General features: G+C 40.2%; 1 protein-coding gene across 11 annotated transcripts in view; it reads right to left on the bottom strand.

Annotated features, from left to right (window-relative positions):
- LOC134911739 (UDP-glucuronosyltransferase 2A2-like) overlaps positions 1–22,260 on the bottom strand; it is a 240,192-nt gene that overhangs the window by 117,406 nt on the left and 100,526 nt on the right. Inside the window, exons 1-2 of one of the 11 annotated variants that reach the window (XM_063919831.1) lie at positions 21,067–21,795; positions 2,494–3,123 (exon numbers count right to left, since the gene is read on the bottom strand). The exons of 7 other annotated variants lie outside the window; for them this stretch is intronic. In XM_063919831.1, coding sequence (XP_063775901.1) covers positions 2,494–3,123; positions 21,067–21,784 — 1,348 coding nt within the window. In that variant the 5' untranslated portion in view covers positions 21,785–21,795. Of the gene's footprint in view, positions 1–2,493; positions 3,215–21,066; positions 21,796–22,260 lie in introns of those variants that run through there. 3 more of the 11 variants (XM_063919810.1, XM_063919802.1, XM_063919833.1) reach the window with 3 other exon arrangements.

The raw sequence follows: 22,260 nt of genomic DNA, 5'->3' as shown, positions 1-22,260 counted from the left end.
TTGCGCAAAGTACAGAAAATCAGTACTTTGCAATGATGGGCGCAGATGCAACCACACCTGAATGACCTCCCCATATGCGTAGACACTGTGGGATGCATGTGCCGTGCCTTCCTATGGCCTTAGATGCATGCATAGTTGCAAAAAATCACCAGCTTATATGAACATCAGCAGCCACAATATTTTCAAGCTATCCACCCCCAAGGGACCTGTAAATTTCACTTCTTACAGTATGTTGACTTTCATGTGTCTCCTGGTTTTCAGCCTGGGAGAAGTGACAGACATCAGCAATGTGGTGGTACTGTGGACCTGATTCAGAGTGGACCCAAATATCGCCGCCGCTGCATCTTTAAACTCAGCCTCTGTGAGAAATGGCATCTGTGTAAAAAGACGCCCACTGCTGGCTTCTCTGATCCACTGGCTGCACCTGAAGTCAAAGCATAGGATCACAATATCCACTGCAACAAAGGTGCCAAGTCCTGTGAATCTGCATTGGAAAACACAGTCTCTGGCTTTAGCAAGCCCCCAAATCGGAGGCAATGCATCCCTGCTTTGAGCAATGGTCCCTTCTTCTCGTTAATCAAGTTGTAGCGTAAAGCACACTGATACTAGGGTCCCAGTGACATCACTGCACATACGGTCCTAGCAATTTTGGACAATTGCGACTGAATCAGGAGTGCATTCAGGCCTTGTGCACTAAAGGTTCCATGCCTAGTTATACTACAAATAGTAGTGGAAGCTATGAAAGGATTATTGGTTTGTAACTGGAAGTAGACCTATCAAAAAGATAGAAATAACTTTTCAACTTATTTAGCAACATTTCCACTTCATTAAATCTGTACCGTGCAGTTTGTTGATCTCCAAAAGCCAGCTAACTTAAGGCCCATACACACTACAAGATATTGTGAACTATATCGCTCATTTTGGGCTTTATGAGCGATACTATATCGTTCACACTATAGTCCAGTGTGTATGCAATGAACAATGGTGGTCATTCCGAGTTGATCGCTCGTTGCCGTTTTTCACAGCGCAGCGATCAAGTGAAAAAACGGCAATTCTGCGCATGCGCATGGTACGCAGCGCGCATGCGCTAAGTACTTTCACACAAAACGTTGTAGTTTTACCCAAGCTCGAGCAACGTTTTTCAGTCGCTCAAGTGTTCGTAGTATGATTGACAGGAAGTAGGTGTTTATGGGCGGCAACTCGGCGTTTTCAGGGAGTGTGCTAAAAAACGCAGGCATGCCAGGCAAAAACGCAGGAGTGGCTGGAGAAACGGGGGAGTGGGTGGAGAAACGGGGGAGTGGGTGGCCGAACGCAGGGCGTGTTTGTGACGTCAAACCAGGAACCAAACTGACTGCAGTCATCGCAAGATAGGAGTAGGTCTGGAGCTACTCAGAAATGTCATGAAATTTTTTAGTAGCAATTCTGCTACTCTTTCGTTCGCACTTCTGCTAAGCTAAGATACACTCCCAGAGGGCGGCGGCTTAGCGTTTGCACTGCTGCTAAAAGCAGCTAGCAAGCGATCCACTCGGAATGACGGCCAATGTGCGTCCCCACCCGTCAGCTAGGGTTTCTGTCTTCCGAACTTGCAGCTCAATTTTGCCTATATCTTTAATGTAAAAGTGAATATCGTTCAGTGTGTACGCGGTGAACGATGAATGATGGACAATATGAACAATATTCATCCAACAGCCACTCTGTAACGCCAGCCAATTATTTAAATTAGCCACCACTAGTGTCCCAGACGATGCTAGCAATATCGTTCATCATTCACATCGTTTGAAAAGTCGTTCAGTGTGTATGCACAATATCCTTCATCAAGTATGCCTGCAAGCTCAAGGGAAATCATTCACCAATATCTTTCATCGTTCATATCGTTTAGTGTGTATCGGCCTTTACAAAGCAGATGTTGAGTAGCATAACCTGGTAATATTACTGTGGTTCACCAGAACCATAACTACATAAATCTGGTAACATAGAAGTGCCCTAGGAACCAGGCTGATGATTTTGCACTAGTTTCTCATTAACCATGCTTGTCTAATCTGTGATAGTGTTACACAAGTGCTGGATAGATTACTGTCCTTGTTTTAATCAGCACAGAGGTATAAGCTTTCCCAGAACCAACTGTGTTTCTTTGCAGGAAAGATAATCTTTCACTTGAATGTTTACTTAATAATTGCTTCCCAAAATAAATAATAAGGGTAACGTGAAACAAGGAGGCACACTAAGGGGGACATTTACTAAGCAGTGATAAGAGTGGAGAAGTGAGCCAGTGGAGAAGTGCCCATGGCAACCAATCAGCACTGAAGTAACATCTATAATTTGCATACTATAAAATTATACAGAGCTGCTGATTGGTTGATGGGGCAACTTCTCCCCTGGCTCACTTTTCCGCGCTTATCACTGCTTAGTAAATGTCCCCCTAAATCCAGCTTGGAGGAAGCATACACCAATTTAACATATTAGAGTATACGAAACACTATAAAGTGATCTTACCTATTGCCTTACTGTAATAATCATTCCAGGAGGCTGAAAACATGAAATAAAATATGGTATCTTGCGATAAATAGAAAATAGAATTTCTCAATCTTTCAACAAAGGACATTTTATCAGTGAATCCAGCCATTGCACCAGGTACATAAGAGAATGGTGCTGGTGTTTGACCGCACAATCTTTCCATTACATTACCCATTGAGAACCTGAAAGAATAGATAAAAGGCACTCCGATAATCTCCGCAACAAGCTCGCCACAGGGAGCTAATGGATCTGCAACCAGGACATCAAACTTTTCCTCCTGTAGCTTTTTTAATATTTCCTTGTTAGTTATTATGCCATCACACACAAGTTGCTCTACCTCCAGAGTATCTGCTAAGGCTTTTTTCATGCGTAAAAAAAAATCCCAATAAGAAATATTAGGCAGATCATAAATCCAGAACTGCAGGAATTCCTCCAGAAGCTGTTCGTTTTTCTCCTTTGAAAAAGCAACTGGAAAAACTTCAAATTTTAAAGGTGTCGTTTTCTTGGTGTCCATAATTAAGTTGGCTGAAGGAACCAGCACAGTAATTTCATGGCCTTTATGTGCAAGATCCTCAAGAACCATGTTTAGATTCATAAAATGACTACCATCTGTCGGCCAGGCCAGAATTTTTCCTGAGAAAGCTGAACTTACATGCAGCAGAAGTAACGCACTTAGGTAGAGCATGTTGATGATCTAATGTGACCAAAGATCTCCTAAAGCAGGCATAAGGAAATTACCAGTAGCCGAGTGTATGATTAGTTTATCAGGAAGTCACATGATCATATACATTGTTGTAGAAAAGTATCCAATTGGCTAGAAGAATTCCTTACAGGTTTTCTGTTCATGATGCTCCATCTGTAGGCCAAACAGATATTTGCATTTTGCTGACATGAATGTAGGGTGCAGGAAGTTTGCAATTTCCATGAAAACATCTTAGTAATAGCCAACATATTTTCATCCATATTTCATTACAACTGTTCGCTTGTCTCGCCCCCTTGCACATTATAACCTGAGCTATCTATGGTTTACCATTTCTATAAATTAAGATCAGATGACGGATGTAATGACGCCCAAGATTGGCGTCCGTTCGGGATGCTGTCCGAACTCGGACATTTTTTTAAAGGAGCAATCACTTACAAGGCAAAACCGTGCCATGTACGTGATTGCTCCTTTAAATAAAAAACATCCGAGTTTGGCCAGCATCCCGCACTACCACCGAACCCAGGCGTCATTACATCCGGCCTCTCTTGTCTATAGTGCTGCAACTTCGAACACAAGCCCAACTTCTTTTTGTAAAGTGTATTGATATACAGTAGTCTATTGGGATGGTGGTCACAATAGCAGCACAGCAGATTCGAAAAGTGACTATATGACTGAATTTGACAAAATATCCCCGGTATGTATCAAAGTTAGCTTGCAGGGACAGCGGCTGTGAGAACCAGCTGTCCCTGCTAATTACATCCAGTCACAAACACGGAGTCTTTTTCATTTTCAATATACTTCTCCGCACTGTCTGACACTGCGCATGCTGGCAGTGTCATTTGCCAAGAAACAATAGAGGAAGGTGCAAGAGAGGGATCGAAAGATCTCTGTCCTGTGAAAATGCCTCCATAGGCATAAAGCGACTACCGCCATTTGTGGAAAAGCCAAAGCCAGGCTCCAAATAGCTACATTTTTGGACCTTGGTATATATGGTCAGACTGCAGTCCCCTTAGAGAATTATGTAGACTTCTACCAGAAAAGCAGTGTTACTTACCGTGCAAGGTCTGCCCAGTGTGCATGTGTGACCCGAGTTCACACATGCGCACAGCTGCAGATCCCACAGTGCGGCAGTGGCAAAAAGTCGCTTTGATCCTTTTTCTCAACCCTGGGCCTCCTTCCCATAGGTAGGAGCAGGCTCTGGGAATCAATACCATCTGAAGATGGTATCCGCCGATAAACTCTTAAAACTTTCAGTTTTTGGAGTTTGCTGAATGCTAGAAGGCCACATCAAATGAGTGGGCCTGTTACAAAAATGGGCCCATAACAGATCATGAATATGCCCCCAAGTAACATAATGTATGCTGTAGACTATAATTTTCTGTTACATATGGAGTCTGACTTAGCGTAGTGCTCCCATATATCATATACAAATTAATGGCTTTAACTTGTTAGAACAAACAAGTGCAATACACAGTCATATTTCCTTCACTGCAGGTCATATTTATTTCCAGCAGATATCTAGAACGTATAATTTTATTTAAAACCCTACTTGCAGTGTTAATGCCAGTGTTCTTTGACAAGGATTTTAAATTTAGTTTTAGTCTTAGTCACTTTTTTTGCTTTGTTTTAGTTAAGATTTAATCAGTGTATCTAATGGGTCCTACATACTGAAAGAGTTCAGTGACAATATGAACGTTCTCGTTCATTAATGAACGAAAACTCATTCATATCGTTCAGTATGTAGGCACCAATGATGAACAATGCGCGGCCCCGCAAAATTAACTCTGCAATCAATGGGGTATTTCATACCTGATCGCAGGTGTGCATTTTCATACAGCGGACGATCAGGTACTAACTGCGCATGCGTATGCACCACAATGCGCACGCGAGTTGGACAGCAACAAAGGGCAGTCACTGGATGGTGCGAAAAATCAGATTGCACGGGCGTTCGCAAGTTGATTGACAGGATGAAGCTGTTTGTGGGTGGTAACTGACTGTTTATTGTGAGTGTCTGGAAAAAAGCAGGCGTTCCCAATCGATTTCAGGGAGGGTGTGTGATGTCAGCTTTGGTTCCGATCAGCCTGTTCTCATCGCACTGTAGGAGTAAGTTCTGGGCTGTGCAGACACTGCACAAATTGGATTTTTGCAGCTCTGCGTACACATGGGATCGCACACTTGCACAGCAAATTTACACTCCCATGGAGGCGGCGACAATCTGAACGCAGGACAGCAAAGTTTGCAGCCCAGCGATCAGGTCTGAATTACCCCCAATATCTCCTCTATAATCAAATATGTCACTACAAGTCATCTTTTGCCCTTAATTTTTATGTGGCCTTATATTATACATAATAAAAAAGTGCTCATTTATATAAAAAAAATTGTTATAAGCATCTAAAAATTACAGACATGTGGGCGGGCTATAAGGGGGGGGGGGGGGGAGGGGGAGGTAGCCGCACACACTGTCTACCTGCATACCTCCCATCATGACTCTTTCCAGGAGGGATAGAATGCTCTGCTCCTGAACTTCCTTCTTGATGTATGATTGCCATCACCTGTGATGAAACACCTTTCTTATCCATTAACCTGTTCAACACAGGTGCCGGCAATCATGAATTAAGAAGGAAGTTTAGGAGGAGAACATTTTATCCCTCCTGGAGAGGGTCATGTTGGGAGGTATGTACCTGTACTGGGCACGCTATAATAATACTGCACTATATACACCATCACCGGCACATGTAAGCTCACCAGACCCCGCACAGCTCCCGGCAAGTCTGGCGGGAGAGGATGCCAGTAGCCACCAGCAGCTGGCCATAGGGGTCTGGGCAGGGATGGATGGACTGGGGACCAAATTCAACCTGGCATCCTTGTGCACATACTTGTTGGAGGAGTGGGCGTGCTGTCAGTCATGAGGGCGTGGACTTGCGGCACACCTCCATTTTTATTGAAGTGCACAGCACGGGTGGGGAAGTGGACGTGTGGACACGGTGCGTGCAGCAAGTCAGGGGGCGTGGACTCGTGGCACGCCCCCATTTTTGCGCGGCAGAGGGCACAAACAGAGAGCCAGGAGCTGCGCTGGCGCGCCCTTCCCAGCTTCTCTGTGACCGGACCGGCCCACCTGCCCATCAGCCCTTCTGACATTTGCCAGAAGTGCCAGGTGGGCAGTCTGGCCCTGGGTCTGGGCATGGCCTGTGCGGGGTGTGGGAGGGGCAAGCACAGGACCCCTCCCTTCTGCCGGCGTGCAGTATATATATAGCATCTGAGCCAGTTATCTGCCTTCTCCTTACCAATATTATCTGCAGCCCCAGCACCGACCCCTCCTCCTCCCGGTTACCGCACTGCTCACTCCACACAGCGTATCACCTCTTCCTGCCAGACTGATTTTCCCTTCTTCACCTGCGGGTAAGTGGCTACACTTGTCCCCGGTGTCTCGCTCTGATTACTGCGGGATTGTCTGGTCATTCCTAAATCCGTTTCCTGGTTACTGCTGCTACTTGTGGCTGAGTCCCAGGCTGGGGTTGCAGCACAGTGTATAGAGAAGGGTGTGCAGAGTGTGCGGTATATGGCGGAAGCAGAATATGGAGGACAGGGGTGCCCTGTATAGAGGGGGCACTATATGGGAGTGCAGTGTGTATATAGGGACAGTGTATGGTGGGGGGGTGCAGAATATGGAAGAGGATGGGGGTGCAGTGTATATAAAGTATATGGTGGGGGTGCAGTGTACATAGAGTATGTGTGGAGAACGGAGCTCCATCGTGCACCGTCTAGTGGCTCCCGGTGCCACCACAGAGGTGAGGAACAGCGTTAACAATATATAGATATATAATACTATATTGAAAAAAATATGCATCTCTCCCTCCACTGTCCCTATCTGCCCCTACCACTCCACTCTCTCCCCAGTCCCAATGCTATTGGCAACATCTCTACATCTATAAACCTGCACTTTATTAAATAAAAAAGCAGTGTTTAGTATAATTAAAAAAAAGTGTTAGAAAACGTGGCTGTGAGGGGAAAGCCATGGTCAGCTTGAGGCCCGTTCCAGTGGAGAGCCACATGTAAGTGCCACCCCATAGCAGGCAAAATGCGGCTGCTGCCACTGCCAGCCCCCATGACTGACTGGCAGACCTTGCGCCAACTGCCAGGATCGCATCCCCCACAGCTGGAGTTTACGTCTGCTCTTCCAGCGGTTCAGGTGATAAATGCAATGTGGCAGCGTGTTGTCATAGGCCACTGTGTGTGCTTAATTTCATGTGGGAGCCAATGTGTGCAGTTTTGTTCTTGTGATATGAAATGTCTGTAGTTTGTAGTCACTCAGAGTGAACCTTCGATGACAGGATCCCAGGAATGCCAGGCTTGAGATTTTTTTTCAATCATGAATCCCAGGATTACAAAAATAGGACAGGAATGGCTTCCCTATTGAATAGCAAGTACCAATTGGACATGTGGGAGTACACATTTTATTTTTTATCATATTTATAAAAAAACAAATTCCAACACAAAGCATTTCCCAAGTTGCAAACAATGTGGTTTATTCAGGTCGTATCGCTTGCACATGCACGGCGTGCAATAAGTGCGAACGCCTCTGCCTGATTGACAGGCAGAGGCATTCACGGGGTAGGCGGGGAGGTGGTGACGGATCGTTGTGGAGGTGGTATGTGGAAAACGGGGGGTCGGCAGGGTTTTCAGGGTGGCTACATGACATCACACGCAGCCGCTCCAATGAGAAAAATGGCAGCTGACTGCCTGCATATGCAGCCTAGCCTGCTAGTTCTGCCTATCCATTATCTAGGAACTAATGACCTCAATAAGCCATGAGGCACTACATACCTCTGTGGCATAACTAGTTAACACATTGATATAGCAAAATGCTTACATCAACAATGTAGCAAAACTGTTGCAGGGCATGCTGGTATGTGTAGTTCAACAACAGCTCGAGGACTGAAGGTTCACCTCCCCATGTTTTAAGGCTGATCTAGGAACTAATTACCACAATGAGCCATGAGGCACTACATGCCTCTGTGGCATAACTAGTTAACAAATTGATGGGCGAAATCATTCATTTTTGGTCGACGCGGGCTGCAATTGTTCGGGTTGATACAGCCGTGATGTATCCACATAGCCAACGGACTAGCATTATTCTTTAGGCTGTTATGTCCGATCGAGGGCGTTGCAAATTGTTTGTTCGCTGTTTCAGCGACGGTTGTGCGAATTGTTGTTTTGCCCAATTATGCTAGGACAGTGCATTAGCGCATCTGCAGGGCCAAAACTAGACTTGTCAGCACCCGGGGCAAGGAAGCATTTTGGGCCCCCCCTTCCCCTCTCATTACACAAAAAATTATCATGTTATCAAATATTTAGAAAGGGGATACCATTGAACAAAATTGCGCCTCATGTGCTCCAAATGTCCTAAGCATCTGTCACATAGCCCCTATGTGTCCCCACACATTGCACCACATCACTGCACTACATGATTACACTAAGTGCCCTTTATATTGCACTACACTACGTACATGCCCCTATATGCTGCACTACATTACTACACTATCCCCCATACACTGCACTACATTACATGTTTCTATACACTACACTGCGTACATGCCCCTATATGCTGCACTATATTACTACACTGTCCCCTATACACTGCACTACATTACATGCTCCTATACACTACACTACGTACATGCCCCTATATGCTGCACTACATTACTACACTATCCCCTATATGCTGCACTACATTACATGCTCCTATACACTGCACTACATACCCTATATGCTGTACTATATATTACTTCATTACACTACACTACATCTGCATTACCAACAATAACACTACATTACTATTACTACACTATCCCCTGTACGCTGCACTACAATACATGCCTACCATGAGGAAGATCTTTACTCCTTTGTCCTGTGGAGCCCCAGACACAGTTGAATGATGGACTCAGTGGAGGGATGGGGACGGGCCTGGTCCGCAGCAGCACATGGGTGGCTGGTCCTGGAGCAGTGACCAGCCACCACATACAGCAGATCACTTGCAGAGGAGGCGGGTGCAGCAGAAATTGAATACACTCACTGATACTCTGCTGTCCCGCCACTTCTCCTCCAGCCGGACTGTCTTCTAGTAACTGGAGGGCGGATGGTCGCTGCCGTATAGCTGGGACAGCGTGCAGGGATAGAACAGTGTGTCCCTGAGCGGCTTTGGCAGGCGGAGCATCGAGGGTCAGTGGCGGCTGTGAAAGGCGGACTCGGGAGGCGCGGCTTCAAACAGTGCTTCAAGGAGAGCCCGGCTTCTGTGTAACAGCTCCACCCCGGGTCCGCCTCTCACAGCTGCACAGCTCCGTGTTCTTCTGCTTCACAGTTCACTGACAGGCACCAAGCGGAGCTGCGCTTGCATCGCAGCTGCTGCCTTGGACTGTACCCGCCGGGTCTCTCTCTCAGCGCCCCTCTAAATCCTGCGCCTGGGTCACATGCCCCCCTAGCCCCCCCCCCCCCCCCCCCCCCCTAGTTTCAGCCCTGGCATCTGTAACATTGCAACTTGGTAAGCTAATGGGATTGATATATATGAATGGTATTGAATGTGAATTAAAAAAAACAAAAACAAATCAACTCTAGTGAACAGGCTATATAATAGGTAGCATGTATCACCATCCCAAGGTTGTGATAATCCCCAGGGCAATTCCACTGGATATATAATTTTTAAACAAATAATACTATGTGACCATGGGCAATCTTACTATCTACACCAGTATTATGTGTTCCAGAATCATAATATATATGATAAATATATATCGTTTAAATAAGACACAGATGAGTTAAATTAAATAGTAACAATACTCGTATGTTATGTTGGTAATAATGTAACGGGCTATTTTAACATAACAGATCCTATTTAGGAAAATGATGACATGATATGCCTAGTGACCCAATAGTTATTAAAACTTTTTACTGTAAATATAATGTTTGTGCATGCATAAACTATGAGATATGTACTTATATTAAGCACAAACAAGCATATTGGCATTCTACTCTAACATTTAGGGTAAAAGATTAGAATGGATCAAGGTAGCATAGCGTAAGGACAGATATAGGTTCAGCGGCCTCTTTGACAATCCATGTTATGGATATGACGTAAACCCACCATTAATAAGCATTAAACAGGATACCAAGAATATGATTTTGACATATGGCCCCAGATTTTCAAATAAAGGATGTGTAGCGTATCTCCTTATTTAATCCTAACGGAGTCATAGTATTCAACAGGCAAATGTATCTAGATTTTTTCTTTAGTGACTACTTAGTAATGTTACCACCACTTATACCTAGCTCAAACTGTTCTAGATCATACATTTTCACCTTTTTGTGATTACTAGTGTGGAAGCGTAGAAAGTGTCACGCCAAAACTTGTAATTTTCTTCATGTTGCTTATATCTCTTTGTGTATGTTTAATGATATAATTTTTAAAAAGCATCTTAGTCATGCCAATATACAGGTCGGGTATCCGTTATCCGGACACCCGTTAACCGAAATATTCCGAAAACCAGAATATTTCAGTCCTGTAGTGACGTCATGACGCGGCCGGCGTCATGACGTCACTAGAGTCTGCGGCCAATCACAGACAGGTGGGGGAGTGGCTTTGCAGCCATTCCCTCACCGCAGCTGACTCCCAGTACCCGCCGCTGACCCCTCGGACTCCCCCACTGATGCGCCAGATCCCCGGGACCCCTCACCGTCGTGCTGGGCTCACGGCAGTCCCCCCTGCCGACTCGCTGGACCCCCGAAACCCATACAGATAACAGGTAATCTGTTATCCGGAAAAATCCCATATCCGGAATGCTCCTGGTCCCGAGCATTCCGGATATGGGATACTCAACCTGTATTTATAAACGAATGGGCCTATTAAGCAGTAAATTACACCAAATGTGTGGAGCAGTTAATTAATCTTTTTTATTTCTGTTTTATTGTTATTTCTGTCAGAGAACTTCTGAGTGATATGAATATATTGGCATGCTTGACATGGTCCACAGGGATAACAGACAGATAATGATGGATTTTTCCTCTGATGCTTGGAAAAGTGACTTCTAAACAAATTATCCCGTAAATTTGTTGATATCTTCCAGATGATCTGTATGGTCTTATCAAATTGTTTCTTCAGATCATAAACAGTGTTGAGTATATATCGATATTTGTGTAATGATGCATTGATGTGTATCCACTCTTTCCAGTATGTAACGATGTATCTTATTTGGCACAAGGTGCGTTCTCTTGTCTTGGATATAAGTAAGGATATACTTGAAGTTTTATTGGTTGCATTATAAGATTTCTGCAGGTTCTGTTTTTCATAGACCATCATAGTGTATATCTTTAACTAATTTTGCTCTTTTTCTATAAATTTCAACATCCGATCAATTTCTTCTGGTTCGGATATATCCTCCTTTTGGAATTGATCTCAGAGTGACGGGATAATGGGAACTGATGTGGTGTAAAATGCTGTTGGCGGACGTGGTCTTACGGAAAACAGCGCCGATGATTTCTCCAACGGCTGTTTTGGAAATCTACAAGTCATGAAAAGTATTATTATTGTGACTTATATCCGATGTAAGTTTAAGTACTAAGTCGCTATTATTAAGAAGTTTAATAATTTTTCTAGACGGGTTGATATTAACACTCTACGGGAGCGGGCAGAGGAAGGTGAGGAATCCACCTCAGATGTTATAGATTACACCAGATCAATCCTACGGAAAAAAAAAACTGAAGGAGACATACAGTCAACTAGCTGACACCACTACGTACCAGAGACTCTGATTTAATCCTACGTCCAATTTACTCATAGTCTATGAAAAGCTCATTAAGTGAGGTTTTAATGGTGGAACTATAACCAAGTCTGATTTTGATTTCCTCAAAGTAATTGATCCTAATGTTTCTACGCTGTGCTTATTGCCGAAAGTACATTAGTACTGTACATGTACAATCCGGTAGACCCTTTTGTCTCTGGTACTGAAAGTATAACGGAAAAAGCCAGCATTTTTGTGGTTAAGCACTTACGAAGATTTGTATTAGTGTAATCCCATACATTTTATTCAGTATGTCCATGATATCATGCACATACGATGGATTATCTATCAACCAATAATTTGCTATGGTACCCTTTGTGTCTCTTTTGCACTCTGTGTAGATTAAATATCATATTAATTATTGCGCTGGTTGGAGAATAGTTCAGTGAATAGCTGTACTTGGGTGCATATTTGAGGGTTAGGGACAAAGTTTTTTTTCGTAGGATTGATCTGGTGTAATCTATAACATCTGAGGTGGATTCCTCACCTTCCTCTGCCCGCTCCCGTAGTGTTAATATCAACCCGTCTAGAAAAATTATTAAACTTCTTAATAATAGCGACTTAGTACTTAAACTTACATCGGATATAAGTCACAATAATAATACAGGTTGAGTATCCCATATCCAAATATTCCGAAATACGGAATATTCCGAAATACGGAATGTTTGGATTAGAACAGATAGTGAAACCTTTGTTTTCTGATGGCTCAATGTACACAAAGTTTGTTTAATACACAAAGTTATTAAAAATATTGTATTAAATGACCTTTAGGCTGTGTGTATAAGGTGTACATGAAACATAAATGAATTGTGTGAATGTAGACACACTTTGTTTAATGCACAAAGTTATTAAAAATATTGGCTAAAATAACCTCCAGGCTGTGTGTATAAGGTGTATATGAAACATAAATGCATTCTGTGCTTAGACTTAGTTCCTATCACCATGATATCTCATTATGGTATGCAATTATTCCAAAATACGGAAAAATCCGATATCCAAAATACCTCTGGTCCCAAGCACTTTGGATAAGGGATACTCAACCTGTACTTTTCATGACTTGTAGATTTCCAAAACAGCCGTTGGAGAAATCATCGCCGCTGTTTTCTGTAAGACCACGTCCGCCAACAGCATTTTACACCACATCAGTTCCCATTATCCCGTCACTCTGAGATCAATTCCAAAAGGAGGATATATCCGAACCAGAAGAAATTGATCGGATGTTGAAATTTATAGAAAAAGAGCAAGATTAGTTAAAGATATACACTATGATGGTCTATGAAAAACAGAACCTGCAGAAATCTTATAATGCAACCAATAAAACTTCAAGTGTATCCTTACTTATATCCAAGACAAAAGAACGCACCTTGTGCCAAATAAGATACATCGTTACATACTGGAAAGAGTGGATACACATCAATGCATCATTACACAAATATCGATATATACTCAACACTGTTTATGATCTGAAGAAAGAATTTGATAAGACCATACAGATCATCTGGAAGATATCAACAAATTTACGGGATAATTTGTTTAGAAGTCACTTTTCCAAGCATCAGAGGAAGAATCCATCATTATCTGTCTGTTATCCCTGTGGACCATGCCAAGCATGCCAATATATTCATATCACTCAGAAGTTCTCTGACAGAAATAACAATAAAACAGAAATAAAAAAGATTCATTAACTGCTCCACACATTTGGTGTAATTTACTGCTTAATAGGCCCATTCGTTTATAAATATATCGGCATGACTAAGATGCTTTTTAAAAATTATATCATTAAAAATACACAAAGAGATATAAGCAACATGAAGAAAATTACAAGTTTTGGCATGACACTTTCTACGCTTCCACACTAGTAATCACAAAAAGGTGAAAATGTATGATCTATAACAGTTTGAGCTAGGTATTAGTGGTGGTAACATTACTAAGTAGTCACTAAAGAAAAAATCTAGATACATTTGCCTGTTGAATACTATGACTCCGTTAGGATTAAATAAGGAGATACGCTACACATCCTTTATTTGAAAATCTGGGGCCATATGTTCAAATCATATTCTTGGTATCCTTTTTAATGCTTATTAATGGTGGGTTTACTTCATATCCATAACATGGATTGTCAAAGAGGCCGCTGAACCTATATCTGCCTTACGCTATGCTACCTTGATCCATTCTAATCTTTTACCCTAAATGTTAGAGTAGAATGCCAATATGCTTGTTTGTGCTTAATAGAAGTACATATCTCATGGTGTATGCATGCACAAACATTATATTTACAGTAAAAAGTTTTAATAACTATTGGGTCACTAGGCATATCATGTCATCATTTTCCTAAATAGGATCTGTTATGTTAAAATAGCCCGTTACATTATTACCAACATAACATACGAGTATTGTTACTATTTAATTTAACTCATCTGTGTCTTATTTAAACGATATATATTTATCAAATATATTATGATTCTGGAACACATAATACTGGTGTAGATAGTAAGATTGCCCATGATCACATAGTATTATTTGTTTAAAAATTATACCCCCATAAGGGTATTACATTAGTAAAATATAGGAATATATAAGATTCATCATGATAAATTCAGTTATATCATCTGTCATGTTGATATTCTATTTACAATATTTAGTGTTACAACATGCATGAAACATCTTAGATTTAGGAACGTTTGGAAATATTTATGCCAAGCACATATCTATATGACACAGGGACCTATATAATTACTGTATACTGAGTTAACTAGTTAGTCAGAAATCGTTACAGATCTCTTGTTTTGTTTAGCGATCTTATATATCATGATTCATATCTTTGTAGTGACCTGTAGTATATGTGTATATACCAAAATCATCATGTAAAAGATTACAGTAGCCGGAACTGCTTATTATCGGTTTTCATATGTATGTCAGTGTGAGAATATGGTATCTTATTTAAAAGCTATATATTTATCATATATATTATGATTCTGGAACACATAATAATGGTGCAGATAGTCAGATTGCACATGATCACATAGTATTATTTGTTTAAAAATTATATATCCAGTGGAATTGCCCTGGGGATTATCACAACCTTGGGATGGTGATACATGCTACCTATTATATAGCCTGTTCCCTAGAGTTGATTTGTTTTGTTTTTTTTAATTCACATTCAATACCATTCATATATATCAATCCCATTAGCTTACCAAGTTGCAATGTTACAGATGCGCTAATGCACTGTCCTAGCATAATTGGGCAAAACAACAATTCGCACAACCGTCGCTGAAACGGCGAACGAACTATTTGCAACGCCCTCGATCGGACATAACAGCCTAAAGAATAATGCTAGTCCGTTGGCTATGTGGATACATCACGGCTGTATCAACCCGAACAAACGCAGCCCGCGTCGACCAAAAATGAATGATTTCGCCCATCAATTTGTTAACTAGTTATGCCACAGAGGCATGTAGTGCCTCATGGCTCATTGTGGTAATTAGTTCCTAGATCAGCCTTAAAACATGGGGAGGTGAACCTTCAGTCCTCGAGCTGTTGTTGAACTACACATACCAGCATGCCCTGCAACAGTTTTGCTACATTGTTGATGTAAGCATTTTGCTATATCAATGTGTTAACTAGTTATGCCACAGAGGTATGTAGTGCCTCATGGCTCATTGAGTTTATTAGTTCCTAGATAATGGATAGGCAGAATTCTAATATTCGACCATCAATTTGTTAACTAGTTATGCCACAGAGCCATGTGGTGCCTCATGGCTTATAGTGGTCATTAGTTCCCAGATCATATCCAATTCGCCCATGAATTTGTTAACTAGTTATGCCACAGAGCCATGTGGTGCCTCATGGCTCATAGTGGTCATTAGTTCCTATATCATATCCAATTCGCCCATGAATTTGTTAACTAGCTATGCCACAGAGGCATGTAGTGCCTCATGGCTCATTGTGGTCATTAGTTCCTAGATCATCTTTAAAACATGGGGAGGTGAACCTTCAGTCCTCGAGCTGTTGTTGAACTACACATACCTGCATGCCCTGCAACAGTTTTGCTTCATTGTTGATGTAAGCATTTTGTTATATCAAAGTAGTGCCTCATGGCTTATTGAGGACATTAGTTCCTAGATAATGGAAAGGCTGAATTCTTATCAATATTGGTAGAGCAGAGATAATGGCAGCTGCCGTGCGCAGCCAAAAGGTACATTTTAATAATAAAGAAATTGTAAATATATATGTATACATATAGGAAACAGGCCTGAAAATTACCTTATTTTAAACATGTCATTTGTGATTTTACAGCAACAAAGCTCAAGGTAAGTCAATTCAAGGACAATTAAAAATCTATGGGGTTCTGATACAGTGTATACTAAAATATTTGCTACTCCGCTGTTGTATGATATAAATTAGAATTTTCCAAATGCTGTTTAATTCGTAATAAAATCAATATATATATATATATATATATATATATATATATATATTTATGCCCTGCAGAAGTTTTGCATCATTGTTTGTGTAAGCATCTTGGTATGTATTCACTAAGCAGGGATAACCCTGTTCAAACCCAATTTACCAAAAAGTTTTGCTTCATTGGTTGTGTAAGCATTTTGGTATGTATTCACTAATCAGGGATTGATCAGCCCAATTTAGCAAAAGGTAAGTAACCCTCTAAATGATATGTTTTAATCGTTAAAAAACAGAAACTAATATTCGGCCGCCCATCAATTTGTTAACTAGTTATGCCACAGAGGCATGTAGTGCCTCATGGCTCATTGAGGTCATTAGTTCCTAGTTAATGGAAAGGCAGAATTCTAATATTCGCCCATCAATTTGTTAACTAGTTATGCCACAGAGCCATGTAGTGCCTCATGGCACATTGTGGTCATTAGTTCCTAGATCATTTCCAATTCGCCCATCAATTTGTTAACTAGTTATGCCACAGAGGCATGTAGTATGTATGTAATATATGGTGCTCAGCTATATAAACGGTTTAATACACAGTAATATGTGGTATGCTTGCAGCGTTATACACGTTGTAATACCCAGTAATATGTGGTCTGTATACAGTGCTATACACTCTGTAATACACAGTAATATATGTTCTGTATGCTGCGATATACACACTGTTTAATACACAGTAACATATGGCTTGTATGCAGCGATATAAACGGTTTAATACACAGTAATATGTGGTATGCTTGCAGCGTTATACACGTTGTAATACACTGTAATATGTGTTCTGTATACAGTGCTATACACTCTGTAATACACTGTAATATGTGGTCTGTATGCAGCGATATGCACACTGTTTAATACACAGTAACATATGGCATGTATGCAGCTATATATATGTTGTAATAAACAGTAATCTATGTTAGGCAGCGATATAAACGGTTTAATACACAGTAATATGTGGTATGCTTGCAGCGTTATACGCGTTGTAATACACTGTAATATGTGGTCTGTATACATTGCTATACACTCTGTAATACACAGTAATATATGTTCTGTATGCAGCGATATACACACTGTTGTAATACACAGTAACATATGGCATGTATGCCGTGATATAAACGGTTTAATACACAGTAATATGTGGTATGCTTGCAGCGTTGTACACGTTGTAATACACTGTAATATGTGGTCTGTATACATTGCTATACACTCTGTAATACACAGTAATATATGTTCTGTATGCAGTGATATACACACTGTTTAATACACAGTAACATATGGCATTTATGCCGCAATATAAACGGTTTAATACACAGTAATATGTGGTATGCTTGCAGCGTTATACACGTTGTAATACACTGTAATATGTGGTCTGTATACAGTGCTATACACTCTGTAATACACAGTAATATATGTTCTGTATGCAGCGATATAAACGGTTTAATACACAGTAATATGTGGTATTTGGTGTAAATCTTTTTTCGTTAATATACAGGTCTGGACATGTCACGCTGTAATACCAACAAGTTTGGTCATGTCTGCTTGCAATCAAAGTTCAGCGATCGGCCACAATAAAGATAAACTTTAACACACAGTAACATATGTCATGTATGCAATGATATATATGTTGTAATATACAGTTAAGCTTTTTAAATATTCTTCAATTTAAAACCAAATACGCTGTTTCTACATATGTTTGCAAAACATAACGTGTGAGAATGTCAAATTTTGAAATTTGCCCTGTCATCATTAATCATGCATGGTCATTAAAATCAATATGCTTTTTAAACCAGTACCATGTGTGACATAGTATGATTTTTAAATAGTACCATATGTGCCATGCATGAAGTTTCAACTGCTGGAATGTGAGAACTATAACACTGTGTAATGTTTTGTTAACAAAAGGGTACAGGCTGGTAAAGTCAAAATAGTGTATTTTTTCATCAAAAACTGTTTTGTGATACAGCTTTATGGCGTATTCTGCGACTGGTGTTACGTGACACTCTTTTCAAAGCCATTATCTTTTAATACTGTTTAATATCAAACTCTATAAATTTTATATTAAATTTTATATAAAAGCGATATAAACACTAAAATTTAATATTAAAGGAGGCGTTACCCAGGAGAAAGGGGGTGTGGTACCTGTCACTTTGACAGAAAGGTGGTCTTTCTCTACTAACTTCATATAGTTAGAATTCTCATGTGTCCTACACAGGAGCAAATAGCTCCATCAGTAAGGTGCCATTTTCCAGTGTAATAGGTTGTGGGTTCTAATCCAGGGTATGACACTTGTAAAATAATTGTATGACTGCTAAAAAAAAAAATGTGTGATTTAAAATAAATGACAATGAAATGTAAATATATATACAATTTTCTTTCAGAACAATCCATACACACACACACACACACACACTATATATATATTTTTATTTAATTTACATATTTATCTATATATGGGGGGCACCAATATTTATCTTGCCTCCAGTCAATTGAGACGAACTTACGCCACTGGCGTAACTACGATAGGTGCAGGAAGTGCAGCTGCTATGGGGCCCAGAGCTGAGAGGGGCTCACCTTCCCTGTCAAAGTTACATGTGTTGTATACATTTTCCACAATTGGGTGGTAAATAGGGGCCCTTACAAACTTTTGCCTTTCGGCCTACAATATATTTAGTTACACCCCTGGACCTGCTCATTGTACTGTGGTATAAAATGAACTGGAGGGCATTATAATGTTACATACAGTAATATGTATAATGTTGCATACAGTAATATGAATTGGGCCACTGTAATGTGACACACTATGAACTGGAGGCACTATAGTGTGGCATAATATAAACTGGGGGCACTTTAATGTGACATAATGTGAACTGGGGATACTGTATTTAATTAATGTGAATTAGGAGTACTGTATTGCATATGTACTGGCAGCCCTATAATGTGACATATTGGGGGAGATTAAAATCTTTGAAAAGTCGTTGGGATTCTGTTTTTTTCTATCTAACAGAACCCTAATTTTGCCCCGGCAATGCAGGCAACACGGAAGCCCACAAATATCACATTCACATATATAAATGACAGAAGCTGAGTATTGAAATCCTAATTGTAGTATATTTCTACATGAAAACTTACTGATGTGGCTAACTATAGGCGGACTTTGCACTACAAGTAGGATAGATGTAAAAAAAAAAAACTCAATCCTAAAAAGTGGCAGTAAATATTTTAGCACTATATTTAGTATTAAAGGTCTTGAGTAGCATAATGCATATTTTACTTAGTAAATTTATATTTTTTCTGTGTGGTAAGTAACATTATCTCAATTTCTTAATAAAAATATAGGAATCTTCATTAGAATATGTAAAATGATTAGAGAAGAAAATCAGCATAAAACATTTCTGTCAAGCAACATACATTATTCTCAAAAATCCAGCACCACATAGAATTATAGAATGCAGCTGTTTTTCAGTAAAAAAAAGTTGGCGCTCTGAAGGCACTTTTATAGGCACTACTATAGGCAATACTATAGACACTAATATAGACACTAATATAGACACTACTATAGGCACTACTATAGACACTAATATAGGCACTACTATAGACTCTACTATAGACACTACTACAGGTTGAGTATCCCTTATCCAAATATTCCGAAACACGGAATATTCCGAAATACAGAATTTTTTGAGTGAGAGTGAGATAGTGAAATCTTTGTTTTTTGATGGCTCAATGTACACAAACTTTGTTTAATACACAAAGTTATTAAAAATATTGTATTAAATGACCTTCAGGCTGTGTGTATAAGGTGTATATGAAACATAAGTGAATTGTGTGAATGTACACACACTTAAAGTTATAAAAAATATTGGCTAAAATTACCTTCAGGCTGTGTGTATAAGGTGTATATGAAACATAAGTGAATTGTGTGAATGTACACACACTTTGTTTAATGCACAAAGTTATAAAAAATATTGGCTAAAATGACCTTCAGGTTGTGTATATAAGGTGTATATGAAACAAATGAATTGTGTGAATGAATGTACACACACTTTGTTTAATGCACAAAGTTATAAAAAATATTGGCTAAAATTACCTTCAGGCTGTGTGTATAAGGTGTATATGTAACATAAATGCATTCTGAGCTTAGACTTAGGTCCCATCACCATGATATCTCATTATGGTATGCAATTATTCCAAAATACGGAAAAATCCGATATCCAAAATACTTCTGGTCCCAAGCATTTTGGATAAGGGATACTCAACCTGTATATGCACTACTATAGACACTACTATAGACACTACTATAGACACTACTATAAGGCACTACTATAAGGCACTCAGAATTTGATGGAACTAAACTAAACAAAAGTTTCCTTGTCAGGCAAGGAGTGCTGTGCTTTACTGTAACAGAGCCAATGTCCCCACACTCTAGCTGTAAAAGCATGGGATTATAAAATGACTCTATGACACTACTGAAAGAATGACAGAGAAGTCCAATCAATATTGCTTCTGTGATCAGATATGGCTTTCTTTCACATACCTTCATCTTTCCCCATTCATACTCACCTAATGCCTCGCTAAAATAACCATCCCAGAAGCTGCCAAACACTAAATGGAAAAATATGTCTTGAAATATATAGAAGTTAATATTTCTCACTCTTTCCACAAAAGACATTTTGTCAGTGAGCTCCACCATGGAGCCTGGAACATAGGAAAAGGGAGCCGGGAGATGTCCACACAGTCTTTCCATTGCGTTACCCATAGAGAACCTAAAGGAATAGACAAAAGGAACTCCGAGAAGCTCAGCAATAAGTTCACCGCAAGGAATTAACGGGTCTGAAACCAGGACATCAAACTTTTCCTCTTCTAGTTTTCTTAAAAGCAGCTTATTCTTTATTACACCCTCACACACGTGTTTTTCTACCTTCACTTGTTCCTGCATGAATATTTTCATTTTAGTATAGAACTCCCAATAGGACATATTGGGCACCTCATAAATCCACACATGTAAAAATTCTTCCAGAAACTTTTCACTCTTCTCTTTTGTAAATGGAATAGAGAACTCTTCATATTTCAGAGGTGAGACGGTGTCATTGCCCATAATGATAATGGCTGAGTGAACTAACACAGTGACATCATGGCCCTTATGTGCGAGCTCTTCTAAGATTATTTTCATATTCATAAAATGACTAGCGTCTGTAGGCCAAGCCAACACTTTCCCAGCAGAAACTGTGTTGAAAAAACTCATCTGCAGCAGCAGCAAAAGGACGCCAGTACAGAACATGTTGATGAGTCAGTGTGATCTGAGGTTATGAGAGCCTAGGCAGAACACAAAGTACACATTCAAGGAGGTGATAACAGATCTAAGCACTAGAGAAAAAAGTGTCATCAGTGCTGTACAAACATTTTAGTATTATCTACCATTATTCAAGAGACTATTATTCATAATATGTCAAAAAAAAGTTTTTAGCCATTGAGGTCATTGCTGTGGCTTCAACTGAGAATATTTTGTTTAATACTGCTTATAAGTCATAACTGTACCAGTATTAGGGATGCCATACGTCCCGGATTTCCCGGGAATGTACCGGTTTCTGAGTGTCTATCCCTGTGTCCCGAAAATACATTAATTGTCCCGGGATTCAGCAGAGGGACATGCAGTCGCAATGAGTGGGCGGAAGACAGTATCCTCTTATGTGTGGATGAAAATCAATGTATACTATTTGATGATTTTTAAAAATTTTATTTTAAGAAATTATGATT

Source organism: Pseudophryne corroboree, chromosome 1, assembly GCF_028390025.1.
Source record: "Pseudophryne corroboree isolate aPseCor3 chromosome 1, aPseCor3.hap2, whole genome shotgun sequence".
NCBI classification, from domain to species: Eukaryota; Metazoa; Chordata; class Amphibia; order Anura; family Myobatrachidae; genus Pseudophryne; species Pseudophryne corroboree.
This window is presented reverse-complemented; position numbering and strand designations above follow the sequence as displayed.